The 25,103-nt window shown below is 42.7% G+C and overlaps 1 protein-coding gene across 5 annotated transcripts in view; it reads right to left on the reverse strand.

Annotated features, from left to right (window-relative positions):
* ascc1 (activating signal cointegrator 1 complex subunit 1) overlaps window positions 1-25,103 on the reverse strand; it is a 56,268-nt gene that overhangs the window by 8,556 nt on the left and 22,609 nt on the right. For 4 of the 5 annotated variants that reach the window (XM_043679134.2, XM_087982668.1, XM_087982667.1 and 1 more), the window contains 4 exons: window positions 23,635-23,771; window positions 12,464-12,583; window positions 7,660-7,784; window positions 1,574-1,653 (listed from right to left, as the gene is read on the reverse strand). In XM_043679134.2, the coding sequence (XP_043535069.2) occupies window positions 1,574-1,653; window positions 7,660-7,784; window positions 12,464-12,583; window positions 23,635-23,771 (462 nt within the window). Of the gene's footprint in view, window positions 1-1,573; window positions 1,654-3,458; window positions 3,536-7,659; window positions 7,785-12,463; window positions 12,584-23,634; window positions 23,772-25,103 lie in introns of those variants that run through there. The other variant, XM_087982669.1, reaches the window with a different exon arrangement.

A 25,103-nucleotide genomic window follows, 5' to 3' on the forward strand; every position in this document is an offset into this window, starting at 1 on the left:
ACCAGCAACTTGGGTGAAAGAAACTAAATGAGGTACCACAGCAGGAATTTAGAGAATTAGGTAGTAGATTAAAGAGGAAGACTACTAAGGATGTAATCTCCGGATTACTTCCAGTGTCACTGAGAATAAGGAACAAAAGGTTGGTCAGATGACTGTGTTGCAACGGGTTGCTGTAGGAGGGGAGAGAGGGCTTTAGATTATTTGAATCGTTGGCACAGCTTTGGAGGCAGGTGGGATCTGCACAAACTGGACGAGTTGTGCCTACACTGGAATGGGTCCAATATACTTATAAGGAGGTTTGCTCATGCAGTTGGGGAGGATTTTAAACTGATTTGGTTGGGGGTGGGGGGGCACAGCTCTGATATAAAGTCAGGAGCAAGGACTAAGCAGATATAGAATGAATGCTAAGACAGTACAGAAGGCAGAGAAGACATGGGCAGGATTAGGGACATGGGAGGTCTAGAAAGCTAAACTACATCTATTTTAGAAGTTTCAGAAACAATGGAGGTAGTGAGGGGGAAAGACGTAGGAGAGGTGGGGCCTCACATGATTGACAAAGGAAACCATCAGTGCAGTAATGAGGAAGTGAGTTCAAAGTTTGGGTGAAGATTTGTAGCTCGAATTCGACTGGGACAACACTACCATTATAGGGCAAGCCAAACAAAGAACAGCCAGGGAATTCCTAGAAGCATGGCACTCATCCACAAACTCCATCAACAAACACTTCGACCTGGACCCAATATATCGGCCACTACAGCGGATAGCTGAAACTGACAACCGGAAGCGGCAGGGACAGGCCACTATAAATGCCGGAGGAAACACCACAGAAGCGCTTCACAGGAGGCTCCCAAGCACTGAGGATGTCACCTAGACAGGGGACGAAACGTTTGCAACAAAAATTTCCAGCTCGGCGAACAGAACCACGACGAGGAAGTGAGTCCTAGAAGGGTCTTCAGATGAGGCATTTAGGTAGAGTTTAGATATTAAAAAAAAGGGTGAGATTACCCATACGGTAGGCCTCCCAACAGTCAGAGGGAGATAGAGGAGTAGGTACGTAGACAAATCACGGAAAGGTGCGAGAGAAACAGGGTTATTGCTGTAGGGGAACATTGTAATATTAATTGGGATGACCTTAGTGTGAGAGGGTTAAAGGGGTTGGAAGTTTTAAAGCACATTCAGTAGAACTTTTAGTGCCAGTATGTAGACAGTCCTACTAGAGATGGGGCAGTGAGAAACCTAATCCTAGGGATTGAAGCTGGTCAAGTGGTTCAGGTTTCAGTGGGCAAGCATTTTGGGAATAGTGATCTAAGTTTCAACATGTTCTGGAAAGGGACAAGGATAGTGCAGAAGTGGCTAAATTTGGGGAAGGCTGCTTTCAATATCATTAGACAGTCTCAGTTATGAAGAGAGACCGAGGCATTTTATCTGGGACCTATCTGTTTAGCTCACCACAATGTCAGAGCATCAAGTCACCTGGCCAACTAGTAGCTGCTCAGAATATTTTTCAAGTTGCAGTTAATGGTGTACAGTTATATTTATTTTCCTAATCGATGTTTGCTTCTAAGTAACCAACCTTCAACACGTTTCTTGCATCAAAGGACTCCCTTTCACGCATGTTCTGCTTCCCCAGAGCACCACTGGTTCGACCTTCCACTGAAAAGAGACAAAAATGTTTATCATTCGGGGATCAGCCTAGTCATTAGACTGCAACCACAAATACAAAGTTTATGGATGCACCTCTGAAACATCCCTGACTCGCATGTATTGGTACTCTGCAAAACTCCGATGGCTTGGAATCAGTTTTAGAAGAGCTGTTTGGGAGATGAAGGCCTAATGGTATTATCACTGGACAGATAATCCAGATACCCAGGTAATGTTCTGAGGACTCAGGCTCGAATCACACCATGGGAAATAGTGGAATTCAAATTCAATAAAAAATAATCAGGAATTAAGTAACCATTAAACTATTGTTAATTGTCAGAAAAACCCAATGTCCTTTAGGGAAGGAAGCTATCCTTCTAACGTGGTCTGGCCTACATGTGACTCCAGTCCCACAACAAAGTAGTCTATTCTTATTGCCGTCTGGACAATTAGCAATGGGCAATAAATGCTGGCCTAGCTAGGCTAGCTATCGTTTTCCACACCAAAACTATGCTTTATACATTTCCATCTATAAAGATACATCACAATTCAAATCTCAGATTACAAGTGCAATGCAGTTCAAATTCCTTCAAACTGAACAGACCCGATGGGCTAAATGACCTACTTCTGCGCTTATGTCTCATGGATCACAGTACATGGCATCCTGTCATGGTAGTGAGGCACTGCAATGATAGCTTCAATTCAATTCACAATGTACAGTTTATTTCAATAATTCATTCAAGGGAATTCAAGCTTTCATTGCCCGTTCCTAATTTCCCTGGAGAAGGTGTTGCCAAGCTGCCAAATATCCAGGCCGAAGGGTTTGTAATTCTAGTTCTGGGCCCTCAGTAAACAATGACAAGAGGGCATCGGATTGTGGCCTTTTCCCATTGAGTCTTTGCAGTAGATGCTCCAAACATGAAGTCCTGAGTGTTGGATAGTTCTTTGCACTGGAACACACTGGCATTGATATCCCTCTCCTCCACCACCTCCTATCGACATGGTTAGCCCTTGTGAGATGTGTGGGCATGAGCGTGTCTGTCCCTGAAGGGGCTGTTCAGCGTCCAGCTGCTTCACCAGAATGACTATTTTTCACCTGTGAGTTGCATCAATGTAGGCTTATCATGACTCTGAAACCATCCCAAGCACCCTCAGGGAGAGTGCATTAATCTCATCAAAAGCCCAGCTAAAAACAAGTGTCAAACCAGATTAAAAAAGGATAACATTGCATCAGTTTCTTGGAGGTTTAAAACAAATAGGTAGTTCAATACTGAAAACAGTATCCTGCAGAACTCTAAACACCCCCAGCCCAGACTTCCTCTCTCCAGCAAACCAGAGTAAGATTACGCACCTTATTTACATCACACTGGAGGAGCCACTAATGAGACACACTTTGAGGTGAACCACATCAAACCATAAATATCCCTCTTCATTACACATACTACTTGAACTAATCTATGCGTCTGACCAAGGGCTGAGGTGAATCCAGAAATAAACAGTGGAACTTCAGCCAATCTCAGCATCAGCTATGTGCACAAAGACAACAGAGGAGTTGCATGAGCTTGTGCAACAATCCGTAGCAATAATGAGATGGTTCTCTTTGTCTAATACTTCTAATAAAATCCTAAACACTCCTCAAAGTCTTTCTACACCTGTCAAGACATCACTACACAAGACATTATGGAGGTGAAACAACATTTCAGAACTAACCGGTGATTAGCATATGATAGGAAAATGAGAAAAAAAATGTTAAGGTTAGGAGAACGAGGTGGAGTGGGATTAATTGATACTAATTTTCAAAGACTTGGCACAAACCTGATGAGCTGAATGGGTTACTTGAAGTGAGTGGGCAAAGGTCTGGCAGATGTTAATAAACGTGAAGTCATCCATTTTGCTAGGAGTAACAGTAAAAAGGATTATTACTTGAGTGGTAAGAAGTTGCAGCATGCTGCTATGCAGAGGGAGCTGGGTGTCCTTGTGCATGAATTACAAAAGGTTGATTTGCAGGTACAACAGGAAATTAGGAAGGCAAATGAAATTGCGTCCTTCATTCCCAAAGGGATTCCATTTAAAAGCAGGGAGGTTATGCTGCAGCTGTATAGGGTGTTGGTGAGGCCACATCTAGAGTACTGCATGCAGTTTTGGTCTCCTTACTTGAAAAAGGATGTCCTGGCACTGGAGGGGGGGAGCAGAGGAGGTTCACTAGGTTGATTCCAGAGTTGAGGGGGTTGGCTTATGAGGAGAGGCTGAGTAGACTGGGATTATATTCATCGGCATTTAAAAGAATGAGGGGGATCTTATTGTTAGGACATGGGGCAAAGCCTCCTGCTTAATTTAAAACCAGTAACACAGAAAAGATTTATCCTGCACGGTAATCTGTAAAGATTCGAGTGACCAAGAACTATTGAGTAAAAATTAACAACTTTATTTATGAAAGTATAACAGAGAATAACTAACTAACAACTATTTACAATTCCTTACTCTAACCTATCTGTTACCTTGCCTTCTATAATACTAGTCCAATAAAACTCCCAATTAAGATGAACAAAACCAGGCAGCTTTTGGTTCTTCTATTTGGATCTTCCTGTGCCTTTTCTGCTTCACAGGTTACTGATTGAATAAGGTACTTTTAAGTGAGCTATTTTTCAGGCAGTCTTTTACATGCTGGAGCTTGGTAGTTATCCTCTCAACCATTCAATTTTCCCCCGTCTTATACCCTAGAGCATCGATTGAGTCATTGGTTTTTAAGATTTTCAATATACTAAATTCAAACTTGATTGAAAATTGTTTTTTTTTCAGGGAATAATTTAAACTGATTGGCCTAATTCGAATCTATTGTTTGTCGTTTTCGGGCAACTAACTACTCTAGTAGCTGGAGCACATTACATTGCATCTTCCTGAGAACACTTGGTGTGGCAACCGCTACCTTTCAACTCTCTTAAAAAGGTACAGTTCACCCATATCTTCATAACATTATAGAAACATAAAATTATTAAGAGAATAAATACGATAAATGTTGAGAGGATGTTTTCACTGGAAGGTGAAACCAGGACAAGAGGGCAAAGTTAGAGGGAGCAGATCTAGGACTGAGTTGAGAAGGAACTTCTTCACCCAGAGGGTTGCGAATCTATGGAATTCTCTGCCCAGTGAAGTAGTCATAGGGTCATAGAGATGTACAGCATGGAAACAGACCTTTTGGTCCAACTCGTCCATGCCAGCCAGATATCCCAACCTAATCTAGTCCCACTTGCAAGCATTGGGCCCTTATCCCTCTAAATCCTTTCTATTCATATACCCATCCAGGTGCCTTTTAAATGTTGCAATTGTACCAGCCTCCACCACTTCCTCTGGCAGCTCATTCCATACACGTACCACCATCTGCGTGAAAAGGTTGTCCCTTCAGGTCCCCTTTATATCTTTCCCCTCTCACCCTAAACCTATGCCCTCTAGTTCTGAACCCCCCCACCTCAGGGAAAAGACTTGTCTATTTATCCTATCCATGCCCCTCATGATTTTATAAACCTCCATAAGATCACCCCTCAGCCTTCGACGCTGCAGGGAAAACAGCCCCAACCTATCCAGCTTCTCCCTATAGTTCAAATCTTTGTAAATCATTTCTGAACCCTTTTAAGTTTCACTACATCCTACCGATAAGAAGGAGACCAGAATTGCACACAATATTTCAAAAGTGGCCTAACCAATGTCCTGTACAGCTGCAACATGACCTCCTAACTCCTATACTCAATGCTCTGACCAAGAAAGGAAAGCATACTAAACGCCTTCGTCACTATCCTATCTACCTGCGAATCTACTTTCAAGGAGCTATGAACCTGCACTCTAAGGTCTCTTTCTTCAGCAACACTCCCTAGAACCTTACCATTAAGTCCTGCTAAGCTTCGCTTTCACAAAATGCAGCATCTCGGATTTATCTAAATTAAACTCCATCTGCCACTCCTCAGCCCATTAGCCCTTCTGATCAACATCCTGTTGTAATCTGAGGTGACCGCCAATTTTGGTGACATCTGCAAACTTACTAACTATACTTCCTATGTTCATTTCCAAATCATTTATATAAATAACAAAAAGTAGTGGATCCTGCACCAATTTTGTGGCACTCTACTGGTCACAGGCCTCCAATCTGAAAAACAACCCTCCACCACCACCCTCTGCCTTCTATCTTTGAGTTAGTTCTGTATCCAAATAGCTAGTTCTCCCTGTATTCCACGAGATATAACCTTGATAACCAGTCACCCATGTGGAACCTTGGCGAACATCTTACAGAAGTCCATATAGATCACATCCACTGCTCTGCCCTCATCAATCCTCTTTGCTCCTTTTACAAAAACTCAATCAAGTTTGTGAGACATGATTTTCCACACACAAAACCATGTTGACTATCCCTAATCAGTCCTCGCTTTTCCAAATACATGTAAGTCCTGTCCCTCAGGATTCCCTCCAACAACTTACGTCAGGCTCACCGGTCAATAGTTCCCTGTCTTGTCCTTACTATCTTTCTTAAATAATGGTACCACATTAGCGAACCTCCAGTTTGACGCCTCACCTGTGACTATCGATGATACAAATATCTCAGCAAGAGGCCCCGCAATCACTTCCCTAGCTTCACAGAGTTCTAGGATACACCTGATCAGGACCTGAGGATTTATCCACCTTTATGCATTTCAAGACATCCAGCACTTCCTCCTCTGTAATATGGACATTTTTCAATATGTCACCATCTATTTCCCCACATTCTACCATATCCTTCTCCACAGTAAACACTGATGCTAAATACTCGTTTAGTATCTCCCCCATCTCCTGCGGCTCCACATAAAGGCTGCCTTGATGATCTTTGAGGGGCCCTATTTGCTCCCTAGTTACACTTTTGTCCTTAATTTATTTGTAAAAACCCTTTGGATTCTCCTTAACTCTATTTGCCAAAGCTATCTCATGTCCCCTTTTTTGCCCTCCTGATTTCCCTCTTAAGTATACTCCTCCTGCCTTCATATTCTTCTCAGGATTCACTCAATCTCTCCTGTCTATACCTGAGATATGCTTCCTTCTTTTTCTTAATCAAGTCCTCAATTTCTCTAGTCAACCAGCATTCCCTACACCTATCAGCCTTTCCTTTCACCCTAACAGGAATATACTGTCTCTGAACTCTCATTATCTCTTTTCTGAAGGCATCCCATTTTCCAGCGTCCCTTTACCTGTGAACATCTGTCCCCAATCAGCTTTTGAAAGTTCTTGCCTGCTACCGTCAAAATTAGCCTTCCTCCAATTTAGAACATTAACTTTTAGATCTAGTCTATCCTTTTCTATCACTATTTTAAAACCAATAAAATGATGGTTGCTGGCCCCAAAGTGCTCCCCCACTGACACCTCAGTCACCTGCCCTGCCTTATTCCCCAAGTTTGCACCTTCTCTAGGAGGTACATCCACATACTGACTCAGAAAATTCTGGTATACACACTTAACAAATTCCTCTCCATCTAAATCCTTAACACTATGGCAGTCCCAGTCTATGTTTGGACAGTTAAAATCCCCTACCATAACCACGCTATTATCCTTACAGATAACTGAGATCTCCTTACAAATTTGTTTCTCATTTTCCCGCCAACCAATAGGGGGGTCTACAATTATCATGGTCTACCAAGCACGTTGGTCACTGCATGTTAAGATACATCGGGTGAATAGACAGGTAGTCGGTTAGCTCAGTTGGCTGGACAGCTGGGTTACGATGCAGAGTGATGCCAACAACATGTGTTTAGCTCCCACACTGTCTAAGGTTACCATGAAGGACTCTCCTTCTCAATCTCTCTCCTCACCCTTAGTTTAAACCACCATCAGTTGTGTGTGTGTGTCTATCTGTCTGTCTCTCTCTCTCTATTAAGAGAGTAGCCCTATGATCCACTAGGACGATGGCGAATCTACCTTAATTGGCCACACATAGCACAGATCACACACAGTGATACTGCATAGCGTAAGGCAAGTGAAATGGGTTGAGCATTTAACACTTACCTGTTGGGTCCCTTCTGAAAAGAGTGTTCATCAAAGTAGCATGAAGCTTTACCCTGTCCCATTCCTTCTCCAACAATCCAGAAGCAACGAATCGCTCCATCAGTCCATCTGCAATCAGCTGCAATCTATTCACAAAGGAATAACTGGTCACAGAAACACGAGGAGCGGGCACCAAAACCAGATCTTTACTGAAAATGATAAATGCTGGAGATCCCAGTGGGTCAGACAGTATCCATCGAGAGAGAGCAAGCTAACATTGAGTCTAGACGACTCTTCATCAGAGTTGAAGTGAAGTGTGGAGGGGGTAGCATTTATGCTATAGTTGGAGGTGGGGGATGGGTGGAGTAGAGGGCTGGAGGAAGAAAGATGTTGATAGTTCGGATTAAGTGATCGGAATGTCAGAATAATAAAACAATGTCTAACTGTCAGGCTGGAAAGAACAGACAGTTCACAGGGTGTGGGTGGGGCGAGAGGGGACATGGTGACAGAGAATGTAATAGGTAAAGCTAAAAGAAAGGGAAGACACGGGAGGTGGTTCACAATTTGTTTAACTCAATATTAAGTCCAGTAGGCTGTAAAGTTTGCACTGTGATTCACTGGAGCAAGTGTGATTCACAGACATGTGGATATGTGAGCAGGACAAATGACCACTTATGGGAAGGTCAGGTCTTGTTTGTGTACAGTTTGAAGGTGTTTTGCAAAGTGGTCACCCAGTCTGCGTTTGGGTTCTCCAATGTACAGTAGGCCACATTGGGTGCAGCAAATACAATACAAAAGATCTGAAGGGGAAAGCCAGACTTGTTTGTCAGCTTGTGTCTCAAAGTGGGTTTACCTTCCTGCTCCAGAGGGGTCTGGGAAGAGAATAGGAACATAAGGAACTAACCGGTGTCCCTCTCATCCCAGGTCTGAGAGCTTTCCATCATTAGCAAGCACAGAAAACTCTCTAATTAACCACCATTTGTTGAGCCAGAGGAATGGGAATTGTCTGTTGAGCCACAATTTCTTGTAATTGTGATAAATGTAACATGGCTAACTGTTTGATCCACAACATGTTACCCTTTTCTCCGTAATCCCCAAACATCCCCAGGTATCTTTCTTTCAAATACTTAAACCTGGTGTATCTACAATCCCCTCAATTTGTTTGTAGCCAGTTCAGTTTGCATTCTAAGATAGTGACCATCTCCTTCCAGCTTTCCCTGTTTGTTTCGTTTTCAGAAACCATCAATGAATCCTGAGTGCTTTTTCTCCAATGGGTATAAAATGGCTCAGGCCAGCCTCTCTCAGCGAAAATCCATCTGCAGTAAGAGCGATTGAAGAAGGGACTTATTACAGCTTGGATCAGCTACTGCAGAGGTTCAATGGGAAAAGGCCACTATGTAATGCACTCTTGCCCATCTTCACCGATTTTATTCATTCATAACCCTGAGCACTCAGGTCCCTAAACACCACCCACAAATGTGGCAATAGTGAGGACTGCAGATGCTGGAAATCAGAGTCTAGATTACAGTGGTGCTGGAAAAGCTCAGCAGGTCAGCCAGCATCCGAGGAGCAGGAAAATCGACGTTTCAGGCAAAACGCCTTTCATCAGGAATGAAGGCAGGGAGCCTCCGGGGTGGAGAGATAAATGAGGGGGGAGGGGTGGGGCTGGGGAGAAGGTAGCAAAGAGTACAACAGGTGGATGGGGGGTGGGGATGAAGGTGATAGATCAGAGAGGACCACAAATGTGACAGCTCTGGAGCTGCGGAGAGTGATAATGGAGATGCAATGTTTCTTTCCATATGCAGCTGACCAGGAATCTCTCCGGCTCTTATCACCCGCTAATGGGAGTGCGCTGGAATAATTTACAAGTTGATTCTCAAGCTGTTGGCTGTACCATGTCCTTGGGATCAAGTCTTGACTTTTCTATCTCTGTCAATACCAGTTCGAAACATCATCCTGTATTATTTGCTTAGGAGTGGGACATGAACCAATGATCTTTTGACACAAGGGAGAATAGAGAACTTCACTTTAAAAACAGAAAATGCTGGAGAAACTCATCTGGCTACATCTGTGGAGAAAGAAACAGAGTTAAATGTTTCGAGTCCAACATGACTCTCCTTTGGAATGCTTCTTCACTGTTACTGCAAAATGTCCTGAAACTCCCATCTCAATAACTCCCAGCTTGTGGATAGACACACACCATAAAGCCCGCAGCGGTTGAAGAAGTCAGCTCAGATCACTATTATCTTCAAGGACAATTAGGAATGGGAATCACATGTGAGTGCTATCAGTGATCCATGCATTCCACAAATGAATAAAACAAAACGCAAACACAAACTGGACTTGACAAATACAAATTATTTCAAACAATTCCAACCTCAGGGGCATTCAAACGGACATGACTAAAACAGTTTAAAAGCCACTTGTGGATTGCATGAACTTTCCTTTACCACACTAGGAATACACAGCATACAAGTGATGTCAGTCACTTGATCCTTTGGGTGGTTGAAAGAAAGTACAAAGTATTGTTACATTGTCCCAGGAAGGGGCCTTGCCCTAAACTACTACATCTCCCAAACCCTAATCCAACAATCTCTTCTGGCTTAAAAATAGAAATCGTTGGAGAAACTCAGCACGTCTGGCCAAGCCTGTGGAGAAAAAAAAAGGTTCTTCTTCAACAGTCATACTAAAAGCAAAATATTTACTCTGTTTCTCATTGAATCCGTACAGTGTGGAAACAGACCCTTCGGCCCAACAAGTCCACAACGACCCTCCAAAACGTAACTTACCCAGATCCATTCCCCTACCCCATTACTGCACATTTATCCTGACTAATACACCTAACCCACACATCCCTGAACACTACGGGCAATTTAGTGTGCCAATTCACCTGACCTGCACATCTTTGTGGGAGGAAACCGGAGCATCCGGAGGAAACCCATACAGATACGGGGAGAATGTGCAAACTCCACACAGACAGTTGCTCGAGAATGGAATTGAACCTGGGTCCCTGGTACCGTGAGGCAGCAGTGCTAACCACTGAGCCATCGTGTCACCCTTTTTTTTTTGAGGTCAGAGAGCATCCATTAACAGATGCTGCCAGATCTGTTGGGTTTCTCCAGCATTCACAGTATTTTATCTTGCTTTATCTCTTTTATCATCCAACTTGTAAGGATGGGCTAGTAGTGATACTGCTGAAAACGTGTTGCTGGAAAAGCGTAGCAGGTCAGGAAGCATCCAAGGAACAGGAGAATCGACGTTTCGGGCATAAGCCCTTCTTCAGGATGCAGCATCCTTGGATGCTGCCTGACCTGCTGCGCTTTTCCAGCAACACATTTTCAGCTCTGATCTCCAGCATCTACAGTCCTCACTTTCTCCTAGTAGTGATACTATCAAGTACTGGGTTACAGTGCTACCTGGGTTAGTGTCACAATGTGAAATCCCTAGAGTAGAGAGAGATTCCAATCAGTAAACCTGTTGAGCAGGTCCCCTGCGTAGGTGAGAATGACTTCCATTTTCCATGTAAATAAGCAACTATAAACAGGATGCCTTTAATATCACCTGACCCAGCATCCTGACACTGGAGGGCACCTGCTGAAACAGATTTATGCACTGGTCAGTGATACAGTGTCAGAGCACTGAAAGGTTGTAAGAGATTGAATGCCCTTTGAGTCTGAGGTCTGAGAGTACCACAAGAAACTGAAGATTCGTGAACACAGCCCAGTCCATCACACGAACCAGCCTTTCACCTATTGATTAAATCTATATTTCCTGCTTTCTCAGGAAAGCAACTAACACAAAGACCCTTCCCACCCCCAGTTATTCTGTCTTCCACTCTCTTCTGTCTGGCAGGAGATATAAAAGTTTGAATACACTTACAAATAGATTCAAGAACAGCTTCTTCCCTGCTGTTGTTAGACTTCTGAATGGATGTCTCAAGTTTTAAATTTAATGTTGACTCTCTCTTTGTGCACCTTCCCTGCAGCCGTAACATTGGATTCCTCTCTCTGTTCTATTACCCTGATGCACTTTGTATGGTATGATCTGCCTGTACTGCACACAAAACAAAACGTTTCACGGTACTCAAGTATATGCAGCGATAATAAATCAAATCAAATTGAATCATCTAGCCCCCAGCCATCAGTAAGTCACAGGCGTAAAGTAGTCCTCAGCTCTGGTCATTTTGGCCAGTGGAAACTGGAGGAAATCTGGTGGCACTCAACAATCGCACCAAACCTCAAAAGCTCCTCCCACCCTTTCTGTCAGCACAGTCCAGGTCGTATGTATTTGGTGTATAGCCAAATGACAAAGTTTCCCAAATAGCTACAATATGAATAGCCAGTTAACCTGGTTTTTTGAGACACTGATCCCTGCAGAGATGGTTGGGTAGGAATTTTTAAAAGAAATTCATTCATAGGATGACAGTGTCACTGGTTTGGCCAGCATTTATTGTCCATCCCTATTTCCCCGGACCCATTGCTGAGTCTGGAGTCACATGCAGGCCAGAACAGGTAAGACCAGACAGTTTCCTTCCCTGAAGGACATTAGTGAAAGTGAACAATAGTCAAAAATGGATTTGTGGTCATCATTAGATTCCTAATGCCAGATTTTTAAAATTGAATTCAAATTCCATCATCTGCTATGGTGGGATTTGAACCCAGGTCCCCTGAACATTACTGACGTCTCTGGGCCCATTAAGAGCCACGTGATTGTTAAAAAGGAGAGGGGAGGGTATATTTATTTTTGCATTCATGATCTGGTAGAACTGGTCTTCTCCAGAAACCACACAGGGTGTGACTGATTTGTCAAGTTCTTCCTCACTTACACGTCTGTTCCATTCTTCATTTGAATCTTTCCATAAAGTACATCTACCATACTTGGGTCATCATTCATGTATTCGATCCCTTCCATTCTCACCAGGAGTGGCTTTCCACCAGTAAGGTTGCTGGAACAGAAGCATAGCGCAAGTCAGTCACAGGATGAGCAAGCACTTAACACAAGTACAACCACAGCAAGTATTCAAAGACTGGGGTCTACAATTTAAACGAGTGAGTCGTAACACAAGGGCATCAGAAATAGAAGATAAAGCTACAAAGGTGAGCCATGAACTGTTTAACTCCTCTAATAACAGTTACATATTCTTGCAGATCACACACTTCGCCCAATTTTCTCAGTTAGTTACTGTGTGCAAATATTAGACAAAAATCACCAAGATGGCTCCCCACTGTGGCTTTTGCCCGCAATGTCGATTTTACTGCTCCTCAGATGCTGCTTGAACTGCTGTGCTCTTCCAGCACCACTAATCCAGAATCCCCACTGCAACAGTTTGAGGATTAGATTTCAACAAGAACCCAAGGGATCCCCCCCTGCCCTCATTCAATCTTAAAATAGCTCCATTTCCCCTTTATGTAGCTATAATCTTTGATCCTGATAGAGTGAAATGGTGAATAAAATCACGACAGCAACTACAGCCACTGAAACTCATAATAAAAAGATCCAAAATGACTTAGCCAGTGGATCAATCAAATTACTACACACAAGTGGAGAATCATGCATGACACAGAGTGAAAGCAGACTGTTTACAAAGCTTCTGTTTTATGTATATAGATGTAATATGTACATAGAATATAAACCACCTCAATGTGATGTGCCACTTAAGATCTTGCAGACTCACTTTTCAAAGTTACTTTGTGCAGTTCACATTATTGAACGTCAGATTCAAGTCAGGTTCTTTGTATCACGTCACTGTATAAACATAACTCTGCAAACTACTGCAAAGGGTTTAACACTCAGACATAGCAAAACACACAAAGCCATAACCCAATAACATCGCGACTGTCAAAAGGAGCTCAGGTTACCCAATTTTCTTCCATCACAGTCCACTTTCACAACATCCTATCTGCTGCCAACACTGATCAAGTTTACCTCTGGTCCACTTCAACACCAAATTGCAAGGAAGGTCTTGTGAATAGACTGAAATCTGCATTATAAACAATGTGGAGGATTACAACTGTGGCTACCCTTCAAAAAGTAAGTCATTTGCATAAGGTACTTCGAGAATCCTGAAGTTAAGAAAGGTGCTACTGAAATGCAGTTCGTCTCTTGTTTAAAGATGCTGCTTCCACATTCCTTGCATGAAGAACTCAATCACAGATTATTCTCCATTCTCATTCATGTTCCTACCTCCTGAATTTCTATATCTCTTCCTCACTTGAAACAAACAGCAGCTGGCATGAGCTGTGTGCTACAGCCAGGGGTGTACAATGACTTCATCAAGCCCAGCCAGATCTAGGATGCGATCGGTATAGCCTGCCCACATGGGTTTATCATTCCATTGCCAGCCATCTGTTACTTTCTCTCTGAAGCTCCCCTGTGCAGCAATGTTTCCTTCTCCTCCACCAGCATGATAATGCTGGGAACTACAGACTAGTCAGTCTTCCGTCTGTGGTGGGCAAATTATTGGAGGAGATTTTGTGAGATAGGATTTATGATTACTTGGAAAATCATAGCTTGATTAGAGACAGTCAGAATGGCTTTGAGAGGGGCAGGAGATGCCTACAAACCTTATTGAACTCTTTGAGGATGTGACAGAACACATTGATGAAGGTAGATTTAGCAAGACGTTTGATAAGGTTCTCCATAGTAGGCTCATTCATAAATTAAGGAGGCATGGGTTAGAGGGAAACCTGTCTGTCTAGATACAGAATTGGCTGGGCCATAGAAGACAGAGGGCGGTGTTAGATGGAAAGTATTCAGCCTGGAGCTCATGACCAATGGTATTCCATTGGGCTCTGTTCTGGGACCGCTACTCTTGGTGATTTTTATAAAGACTTGGAAGAGGAAGTGGCAAGGGTGGGTTAGTAAGTTTGCCAATTACACAAAGGTTGGTGGAGTGATGCATAGCGTGGAGGGCTGTTGTAGGTTGCAATGGGGCGTTGGTAGGATGCAGAACTGGGCTGATAAGTGGCAGACAGAAAAGTGGGAGGTGATTCATTTTGGAAGGCTGAATTTGAATGTAGATTACAGGGTTAAAGGCAGGATACTTGGCAGTATGGAGGAACAGAGGGATCTTGGGGTCGATGTCCATAGATCCCTCAAAGTTGCCACCCAAGTAGATAGAGTTGTCAAAAAGGTGTATGGTGTTTTGGCTTTCATTTGAGTTTAAGAGCTGCAGCTCTATAGAGCCCTGGTTAGACCATACCTGGAATATTATGTTTAGTTCTGGTTGCACCATTATAGGAAGGATGTGGAAACTTTTCAGATGATGCAAACGAGATTTACCAGGATGCTGCCTGGACTGCAGGGCATGTCTTATCAAACAAGGTTGAGGGAGCTAGGCCTTTTCTCATTGGAGCGACCAAAGGTAAGACGTGACTTGATAGAGGGGTACAAGATGATAAGAGGCATAGATAGAGTGGAGAGACAGAGACTTTTTACCAGGGTGGAAATGGCTATCACAAGGGGTCATAATTTTAAGGTGATTGGAGGAAGGTTTAGGAAAGATGTTAGAGATAGGTTCTTTACACAGAGGGTGGTGGTGGTGGTGCGTGGCATGTGCTACCAGTGATGGTGGTAGAGTCAGATACGTTAAGGACATTTAAGCGACTCTTGCATAGGCACATGGAAGATAGTACAATCAAGGGTTTGCAGGTTAGTTTGATCCTGGAATAGGATAAAAAGTCAGCACAACATCGAGGGCCAAAGAGCCTGTATTGTTCTATGTTCTAAAACATTTCCATTATTCTGACTACAAACAAAATCGCAGGACAAAACTAAGGATAGAGCTCACTCACAAAGGGTCAGATGAATGCCTGTTCAGTGGCAGAAGCCACAAGTAACTTAGGAAAAACATTGTGATCCCAGCTGATGTTATTCCTGGACAAGTCAGATTCCAGATGGAAACCTGGCTTGATGGAACTTTTTTTTTGTTTCAGTTTTAATGAGATGGTTTATCACTGAGACACAAATATACAAATAAAGATAACAATCGCTACGCAGAAGAAATGAAAATAAAATAGAATAAATCTAACAATTTACATATAACACCAATTTAAAGATTTTGTAAAATATATCCCAATAATCTCAACAGCATGTCTTTACTGTACTCACAGCAGAGAGAATCTCCTTCTCTTTTACATGGGTTTTCTGGGCTTAATTTGACTATAGGTTCAATTTTCTGTCTTACGAATCTGACAGCCTCTTCATCAACTCTTCCCACGACTGACCCTCTACTTCTCAGCTTCAAACAACCCCATCACAGTTTCAGCCAAACACGTCTGGTCTGGGAACTTCAAACAAAACTTCTTACAATAAGGCAAGCAATTTCTTAACAGTTCTGAACCATCTCCTTTTGTCAGGAGCAATTGTTTGACATATCCAGTTTCAGAGTAGAGTGCGTGATGCTGGAAAAGCACAGCAGGTCAGGTAGCATCCGAGGAGCAGGAGAATTGATGTTTCAAATGATGACGGGCTTATGCTCGAAACGTTGATTCTCCTGCTCCTCGGAAGCTGCCTGACATGCTGTGCTTTTCCAGCACCACACTCTTGACTATGATTTCCAGCATCTGCAGTCCTCACTTTCTCCATATCCAACTAAAGCCAAAATTTCTGCAAACCGTTAAGCTCAATCAAAAAATATTTTTTTTAAGCAGTGGGTGTGGTCCCTAATCAAAAAGAAAAATCTTCTGATCTTCTAAACTGAAAACCTAAAGCACAACTGTTACTTTGTATGCTCATATACTCTTGCAATGGAAATCCTGCTACACACGAGGAACTCCCTCTTATAACAAAAAATCACCATGGCTACAAAAAAACGAACAAGTCACTAAACCATTTCAGGCATATAGACATCCATATGCCATACTGAAAATTCAGAGTAAAGTATCCAGAATAAAGGATATTAAAGTATATATAAATCCCAGAATCTACATCCCGTACCATTATTCAGAGTATTTAACTGAGTCTTACACATGGTAAAGAGGTAGAAATATAAGCAGATTCTTTGGTAAAACAAACTGTTCAAATTATCAAGATAGAGCAGTAGCAGCTCCAATTAAATTGAGTCCAATTGCCCAGGATTCAGTTAGTGTACTACTGTGGCTTTTAAACAAAAAATTACAAGGTGTGGAAATCACTGAGAAGGCTTGCATTTATTGCCTACACCCCATGCTCGAGTGGCTGTCTAGATCGTTTCAGGGGGCAGTTAAGAGTCAGCTGTGGGTTTGGAGTCACATATAGGCCAGATCAGGATGGGACAGTGGAATTGTTTCCCTGAAGGAGTTAGCAAACCAGATGGGATTATTACAATAATTGGCCATTTTGCAGTTATCTTTACTGAGATTCTTGTTTGATTAATTTAAATTCCATTTGCTGCCATGGTGGGATTTGCACTTGAGTCACCTTATAGTGTTAATCCAGATCTCTTAGACTATTAGAGCAGTGATTTTACCACCGTCTATGCAACAGTCTCCCCGTAGGTGCTGTATAAATACCAGTCTTTATTTTTGTCTTGAATAAATCTGCATTGGAACTTCAGCTTACAATTAATAGTTGCTCATTCAATGCCACTAACTGGGACAGCAACAACACAGCAGGAGAAACAGGATTCGAAGGTTTTTGCAGCACTTTCCGGTAGACATTTTGATGCAGAAAATGGTGGGAAATGCCTGCAATTGCTGCAGCTCAGAGAATGGGTTGCATTAGTCAGCTACATTACCATTTACAAAAACAAGCAAAAGTCATGCAAAAATAAAAGTTGCTGCAAAGGAACGTAAAAGTTGTAACCCTGAGATAGAAGAAATTCATAAATAGTTGTACGGTACAATTTGGATTGCATACATTACAGAGTTTGAAAGGAACTTGTTCTAAACCTGCTGCCTTAAGCATTACTGGGGATAAGCTAATGGTCCTACTTAGCATATCTGAATCCTCTGTTTGCCAATACACAGATAAAATATTTTTGCTTTAATACAGATTTTCTCAGTTGGAGAGAAGATCCTTCTAAAATTCTGGGCCAGATCATTACTTCCAACTTCACCCTTGCTTGAAACCCGCCAATTATCAAGGACATCTTGTGTTACTGCAGTCACTGCGCACCCCTCCATTACTCTTTTGCTGCCTTCACAGTCCATTAACGAGGCATTGTTGGAGACTACTTTGCTTCAGTGGATTCTTTTCCTACTGAGCACGTTTTAAACTGCGTCTGAAACACTGCACTCAAGTGTTAGCTTGGATTAGGTACTCCAAATCAGGAGTAGGGTTGAAGCCATAACCTTCAGTTCTACAAGCGAAAGTGCTACTGATTAAACAGAAGCATCAGTTAGATCTAATAACAGCAACATGAAGCAAAAAAGTTATAATATAGGGTGGTACGTATATGGAATGAGCTGCCAGAGGAAGTGGTGGAGGCTGGTACAATTGCAACATTTAAAAGGCATCTGGATGGGTATATGAAAAGGAAGGGTTTGGAGGGATATAGGCCAGGTGCTGGCAGGTGGGACTAGATTGGGTTGGGATATCTGGTCGACATGGACCGAAGGGTCTGTTTCCGTGCTGTACATCTCTATGAATCTATATGAAAACATTAAAGGAATGATAGAAAAAGTTTGCAGAAACAAAAAAAGTAGTTACTGGAAAAGCTCATCAGGTCTGGCAGCATCTGTGAAGAGAAATCAGAGTTAATGTTTTGGGTTCGGTGATTGTCCTGAAATGCTGACTCTGATTTCTCTTCACAGACGTTACCAAGCCTGCTGAGCTTTTCCAGCAACTTGTTTTTGTTTCTGTTTTAGAGCATTTGCAGTTCTTTTGGTTTTGAAGAGGTTTGCTGGTTAGGTTTAATCAGATTTTTTTTAAAAATTGCCCTAAATATTGTGAAGCATTTCCTTAATTCCATGGTGGCAAACAGATAAGAAGCAGTTGAATTGTACTTAACCTACTGCACAATTAACATTAATTACTTCACTTCTCGTTAGTACTCATCATGTAAACCACATGATGCATGCCTAACAAACATCAATCTATGAATGCGTCATAATCTCCTGAGGGATACTGTTCCAATCTTTCACTGGCCTTGGAAAGAGACTATTTAAAACTGTTTACTCAAGCAGGAGGTTGAACACATCGGCATTCATTTATATTCACGCCCTCTGATGACTCTCAGCAGGCTTTGTTGTTTCATTACTGTTCGCACAACAGAGAGTAGTGAATATGCAACAGCAACACCAGGATGGATGCAAGACATGTTCTACCATGACACTTCAACAACTAAATAAACCAAGATTTGGAAATGTTTACACGTCTTCATCTGGATGTGCTAGAGCTTGATTCTTTCTAACCCCCTCAAGCAAAATACAAAAGGACCCAACCATTGCCATCCTGAATAAAGAAGGATTTACCAATGATCGGCCAACACCACAACAGGATGTAGAACTCAGGCCTCAGCGCCTCACTGCCCCCTCTACCACTGCTTCTATTCACATAGTCCTCAGCAAGACTGATTGTTCTCCAGCCTCAAGAGGAGCTTTCTGCACATGAAACTATTGCTTTGCTGCCAACAGCCAAACAAGAGGGTTGGTTCTTCCACTACCCTCTGCCTGCAAGTTACAAGGACAGATTTTAATCACTGTCTCATCGTAAGTCACACAACTTTCAGTAGTGCAAGTCCCCTCACGTCCTCTCACCTTGAAGCATCAGGACTGGCTGTAGGGTCTGCTTCCTGTACTGTCTCCACCCACTGTCTCAACATGTCCTATACAGCACCATCATAGAGTCAGACAGGTTTACAGCAGCGAAACACAGAAACATTGAGGCACAAAATCAGAAACCAAGTCACAAAGGGAGATACTAGCAACTTGGTCAAAGAGGTAGCTGTTAAGGATTGTTCTGGATGTAGGCTTGCTCACTGAGCTGGAAGGTTCATTTTCAGACGTTTCATCACCATACTAGGTAACATCATCAGTGAGCCTCCGAAAGCACTGGTGGCATGACCCGGTTTCTATTTGTGTTTAGGTTTCCTTGGGTTGGTGATGTCATTTCCTGTGGTGATGTCATTTCCAGTTCTTTTTCTCAGGGAGTGGTAAATGGGATCCTAGTCAATGTACTTGTTGATAACGTTCCAGTTGGAATGCCATGCTACTAGGAATTCTCATGCATGTCTCTGTCTGGATTGTCCGAGGACGGATGTGTTGTCCCAGTCGAAGTGGTGTCCTTCCTCATCTGTATGCGAGGATACTAATAAAAGTGGATCATGTCTTTTTGTGGCTAGTTGATGTTCATGTATCCTAGTGTGTAGTCACTGTTAAGGAGTGTCAAAATGAGGAGAAAGACAGGTGGAGAGGTTGAGGGGGGGAATTCCAGAGTTTAGGATTGAAGCAGCCGAAGATACAGCTGCCAAAGGTGAACATGGGGATGTGCAGGGTCAGAGGTGAAAGAATACAGAGGCCTCGGAAACTTGTAGGGTTGACAGAGGTTAAAGGGACAGAACAGTAATTGGTTCAAAAGCCTCTTTTAATGCAGGGTTGTCAAGGAGAAGGAGATAGTGGAGGAGCAGAGGATCTTAGCAGTAGAATTCAGACCATGCGTGCTAATGGTGGAGGATATGAACACTGAGGCTGGGATGAAAGCAGGAGAGGGTTTTGCACATTAGGTCAGAATCAGAGTCAATGGGTTGGTGATGGCCTAGTGGCATTATCACCGGACCATTAATCGAGACACCCAGCTAATGTTCTGAGGACCCTGGTTCAAATCCTGCCATGACAGATGGTGGAATTTAAATTCAACTTAAAAAAAATATGGAATTGTGTGTCTAATGATGACCATGTATCCAGTTGTCAGGAAAAGCCTATCTGGTTCACTAACATCCTTTAGGGAAGGAAATTGCCTTCCTTACGAGGTCTGGCCAACATGTGACTCTTATTGGCAACTGGCAATTTGGGAAAGGAAATAAATACTGGCCTCGCTCATCCCATGAACAAATAATAAGAAAAACACAACAAAGTTTGGAATACAGTAGTGGTTAGAGGTTACAGAGGGAGAAGAGAGGCCTTCAAACAGGCATTTAAATTTTGATTTTAAGTTGAAAAATGCTTGGGGTAGGACATTTTTAAAACAATCAGTGAAGTTCTAAATTGAAAATATAAACAAATATGCTCAGACCCATTAGCAGTGCAGAGAAAAGACAGATTAAAGTTTTCGGTTTTCAGATGCTGTCTGATCTCCCTATTTCTATTACATCCCATTATGTCAGCAATGAACTAAAACAGAGCTTAAAAATGTGTTGCTGGAAAAGCGCAGCAGGCCAGGCAGCATCAGAGGAACAGGAGAATCGACGTTTCGGGCATAAGCCCTTTTTCAGACTTATGCCCAAAACGTCGATTCGCCTGTTCCTTTGATGCTGCCTAGCCTGCTGCGCTTTTCCAGCAACACATTTTTAAGCTCTGATCTCCAGCATCTGCAGTCGCCACTTTCTCCTAATTAACTAAAACAGCCAAAAAATGTATTTTTTACAGAAACCATTTCCCCTAAGTTACACTAATATTTTCTTCTGTGTTACCTTTGTGTCAAGGCATCTGGAAGTTCTCCAGCATGGAGGATAATGGAGGTATGTTGACCGAGATTCTTGAAAACATTGCTGTAAGATGTATCACGAGTGTGACCAGCTAGCAGCTCATCATACTGTATGAACAAATCGTCTTTGTTGAATAATCAGCCTCTCTTTCTAAAACAAAGCCCCAAATTGTTCTTGGCTTAAATCAGGCCTGATGTAACCATTCTACTTTAAAGGGGAATCAATCTGAGAGAGTGCAGTTGTTGTAAGCATTGCACCAGTGTGTGCCAATACACTGCTGTGCCAAGGTCCCTCCGAATATCTTGATACTTACATAAGGACATTAGAAACAAGAGTAGGCTGTTCGGCCCTTTAGACCTGGTCCGCCACTCAACAAGATCTTGTCTGATCTGTCTCAGGTCTCAACTCCTCTTTCATGCTAACTCAACACAGCCCTCGACTCCCTGGTATTTCAAAACTCTAACTCACCCCTCTTTAGACACTTTCAGTAATGTAAACTCCACAACTCTCTTGGGTAGAGACTTCCAGACACAACTACTTTCTGGAAGATGAAACTCTATCACATCTCGATTTTAATTGTGGATCCTCGCATTCTGTGACCGTGTCCCATTAATGGAAACATCTCCTCACTTTATTTTTTGATGTTATTTATTGAATGCAAATCGCAAAGTCAAGCAATAACCTGCACACTTGCTGAAATCGAGGTGATCAAATCGAGGGGAAACTCCTCAGTAATGTGCTGCATTGTTTGTGTCTTGCCAGAAGTACATGAGGAATTTGTACTGAGGTCCCAGAAGTGGAGGTTGGTTGGGCAGAGGCCCTGGCTTGTCCTGAACCTGTTTAGCAGCGGGCCAGATAGGGTTCCTCACAAGAAACGTATTACTGATATCCAGTGTTGCCCATACCTTGATCCAAAGGATGTTTATATTGAGTACCTGAGATATTTTTAGGTAGTTCCACAAACAGAAGATTCAGAGAACAGTTGATACAAGGCAACTATTCTCATGCTGCCTGATTTATGTCTATGATGGCAGCCAGATCTTCCCAATGGTATTAATGGTGGATTACACAGAATTTTTTAATATTATTGTCATTTTCAAGGGAAATTGCACATTTACGCCTTACTGGACGTCTTAGTCACCACAGTCAGAAAGAGAAAGGGAATCTCTGAAATTTAAGTGCAGTTGTGCAGAGCAACATCAAGTGTGCAATGACATCTAGTGGTGACTAGATCAGATCAATTGTGACAGGCAGACATCAAAGGGAGCCTGGTTTTAAATATCAGTGACTCCAGAAGACCATTGTGAAATATAGCCATTCTGTGCAAAGGGATTTTGAGTCGATGTATGTCAAAGCTAGACTGGCAATGGAGAAGATCCTTTAATTAATTTGTTGAAGGGGTGAGATGTAGCGAAGCAAAGTTCAGAAACTTGCACTTCTGCTTTGGATTATTTGCTGAAACCTTAATTGTTTTGGCATTTGGAGCAGAGGATGAGAGAGAACAGTTAGAAGGCTGTGTAAGGCTTTTCAAGCAGACCAAGTGAATGAGTTCTCAGTCTCTACACACAGGTGGCGGCATGGTGGCTCAGTGGTTAGCACTGCTGCCTCACAATGCCAGGGACCCAGCCTCGGGTGACTGTCTGTGTGGAATTTACACATTCTCCCCGTGTCTGTGTGGATTTCCTCCTAAATTTCCCATAAGGTTAGGGTGCATTAGTCAGGGGTAAATATAGGGTAGGGGAATGGGTCTGAGTGGGTTACTGTACAGAGGGGCGGTGTGCACTTGTTGGGCCGAAGGACCTGTTTCCACACTGTCGGGGATCGAATCTCCAGGTGCAAACTGGAGTGTTTGAAGAAGCGGAGTATATTTTGCTCTCAAACCATTCTCACTGTATACTGTGTCGCTGCAATCCACACACAGTCTTGTGGAGTCACAAATATTTAAAACCAGGACCCTTTCAATGCCAGCCTATCACAAGTATTTTGATCTATAGTCATTACTGGATGCCATTAGACTCCACAGGACAGCCCAATGACTTCAGAGATTTGGATTGGGTTAACTTGGATCTCGAGTCGCAATCATATTCTGATCACTAGGACTAAGCCACATGGTAACAAGTGTACAACTTCCCTTGAAAATGACAGATTATGATGAAACAATTCATGGTAATTGTGATCCACAGGTAATACCTTTGGGGAGTTCTGGCCGCTATCATAAAGCTTTTGAAAAGGGCGTGCAAATAGTTGGCTTTGTATCAACAACAGAAGTCAAATACATCTATTTGCAAAACCATCTGTAAACACTGACTTGGTCCGAGGTACCATATATTGCTGTTACAAACCAATCCTAGTGGCATGTCTCTGCTGGAACGTGACAGCAAGCTGAGGAGTGGAAGAGCCGACTGCTGAAAACTGACCAGAGCTTTACTCACTTGATGAAGTCTTCCTTGCATTTCTGCAGCAATTCAGCAGCTTTGGTGACCTCGTGCTCATTAAGTAGGATGAGTGTTCCGATCGTCAGGTGGAGCTTTGCTGGGTTCTGGAAAATACTGCTGTCAATCCCACGATCCTACAAGAGAAGGGGAACAACTGAATCTTCATATTGTTCTATCCATCCAGGTAACACTATAAACTAGCAAGGAGAAAGAGCTCAGGATCACAGCTTGGAGAACAGTAAGTATCAAAGACCCAACACTAGAGATTGCCAGAAAAACTCAGCAGGTCTTGTAGCATCTGTGGAGAGAAATCAGAGTTGATGTTTCATGTCGAATGACCCTTCCTCAGAACTTCTGATGTATAGTATCCGCAGTTCTTTCGGTTTTTATTAACTATCAAAGAATGACTGCAAAGCACAAAGCTACTCAAGGTTTCACATGATTCTACAAAGACTAAGAGTCAAGCTAGTCTGTATTTATGTCTGAAATGTCTGCTACAATGACTCACCTCTCCCAAGTACAACAATGACTACTTCTCACAAGTAATTCAATGGCTGTAAAACACTTTGTGGAGTTTGTACATTCTCCCACACTCTAAAAATGTCCAGATTATGTGGATTGGCCATGTTAAATTACCCCACAGTGTCCAGGAATGTGTAGGTTAGGTGGGTTAGCTGTGGTAAATGTAGGGTTACGGGGATGGGGTGCGTCTGGGTTGGGATGCTCTTCGGAAAGTTGGTGCGACTCAATGGGCCAAATGGTCTGCTTCTGCACTCTAGGGATTCTATTATCTGCCTGCACTACAGCAGTATTCACACTGATAGTAAATGCGTTTTGTGGTGTTGAATTGCTGAAACGAATTACCTATGAAAAGTTATAGTCAATTATCTGGAGATGATTGCATCACAAAATTGCAGAAATTTTAATCATTCTACATACCCACCCAGTGTTCCATATAAGCAATGAAAGACCTGGAGCATGGGCTGGAAGGCTTCTGTGGCAGCAACACCAATTGAACAAAACATACTGAAGCAACTTTCCTAGTGGAGATTTTGCCACTGTTGCTTTCCCATGAACGGCATGGTGGCTCAATGGTTAGCACTGCTGCCTCACAGCACCAGGGTCCCAGGTTCAATTCCAGTCTTGTGTGAAGTTTGCACATTCTTCCCGTGTCTGCGTGGGTTTCCTCCGGGTGCTCCGGTTTCTTCCCACAGTCTAAAGATGTGCAGGTCAGGTGAATTGACCATGGTAAATTGCCCGTAGTGTTAGCTGCATTAGCCAGAGGGAAATGGGTCTGTGTGGGTTGCTCTTCGGAGGGTCGGTGAGGACTTGTTGGGCCAAAGGGCCTGTTTCCACACTGTAGGGAATCTAATCTAATCAGTAACAGGGAATATTTATTTGGTCTTCAAGCCCACAGTCATTTGCCTTTTTTCCGGGTCTAGCTGTCCAAGGCCACAATGTGATAT

The sequence above is a fragment of the Chiloscyllium plagiosum genome, unplaced genomic scaffold, assembly GCF_037043375.1.
Source record: "Chiloscyllium plagiosum isolate Xiang-an unplaced genomic scaffold, Cpla_swu_hap1 HiC_scaffold_43, whole genome shotgun sequence".
Taxonomy (NCBI): Eukaryota; Metazoa; Chordata; class Chondrichthyes; order Orectolobiformes; family Hemiscylliidae; genus Chiloscyllium; species Chiloscyllium plagiosum.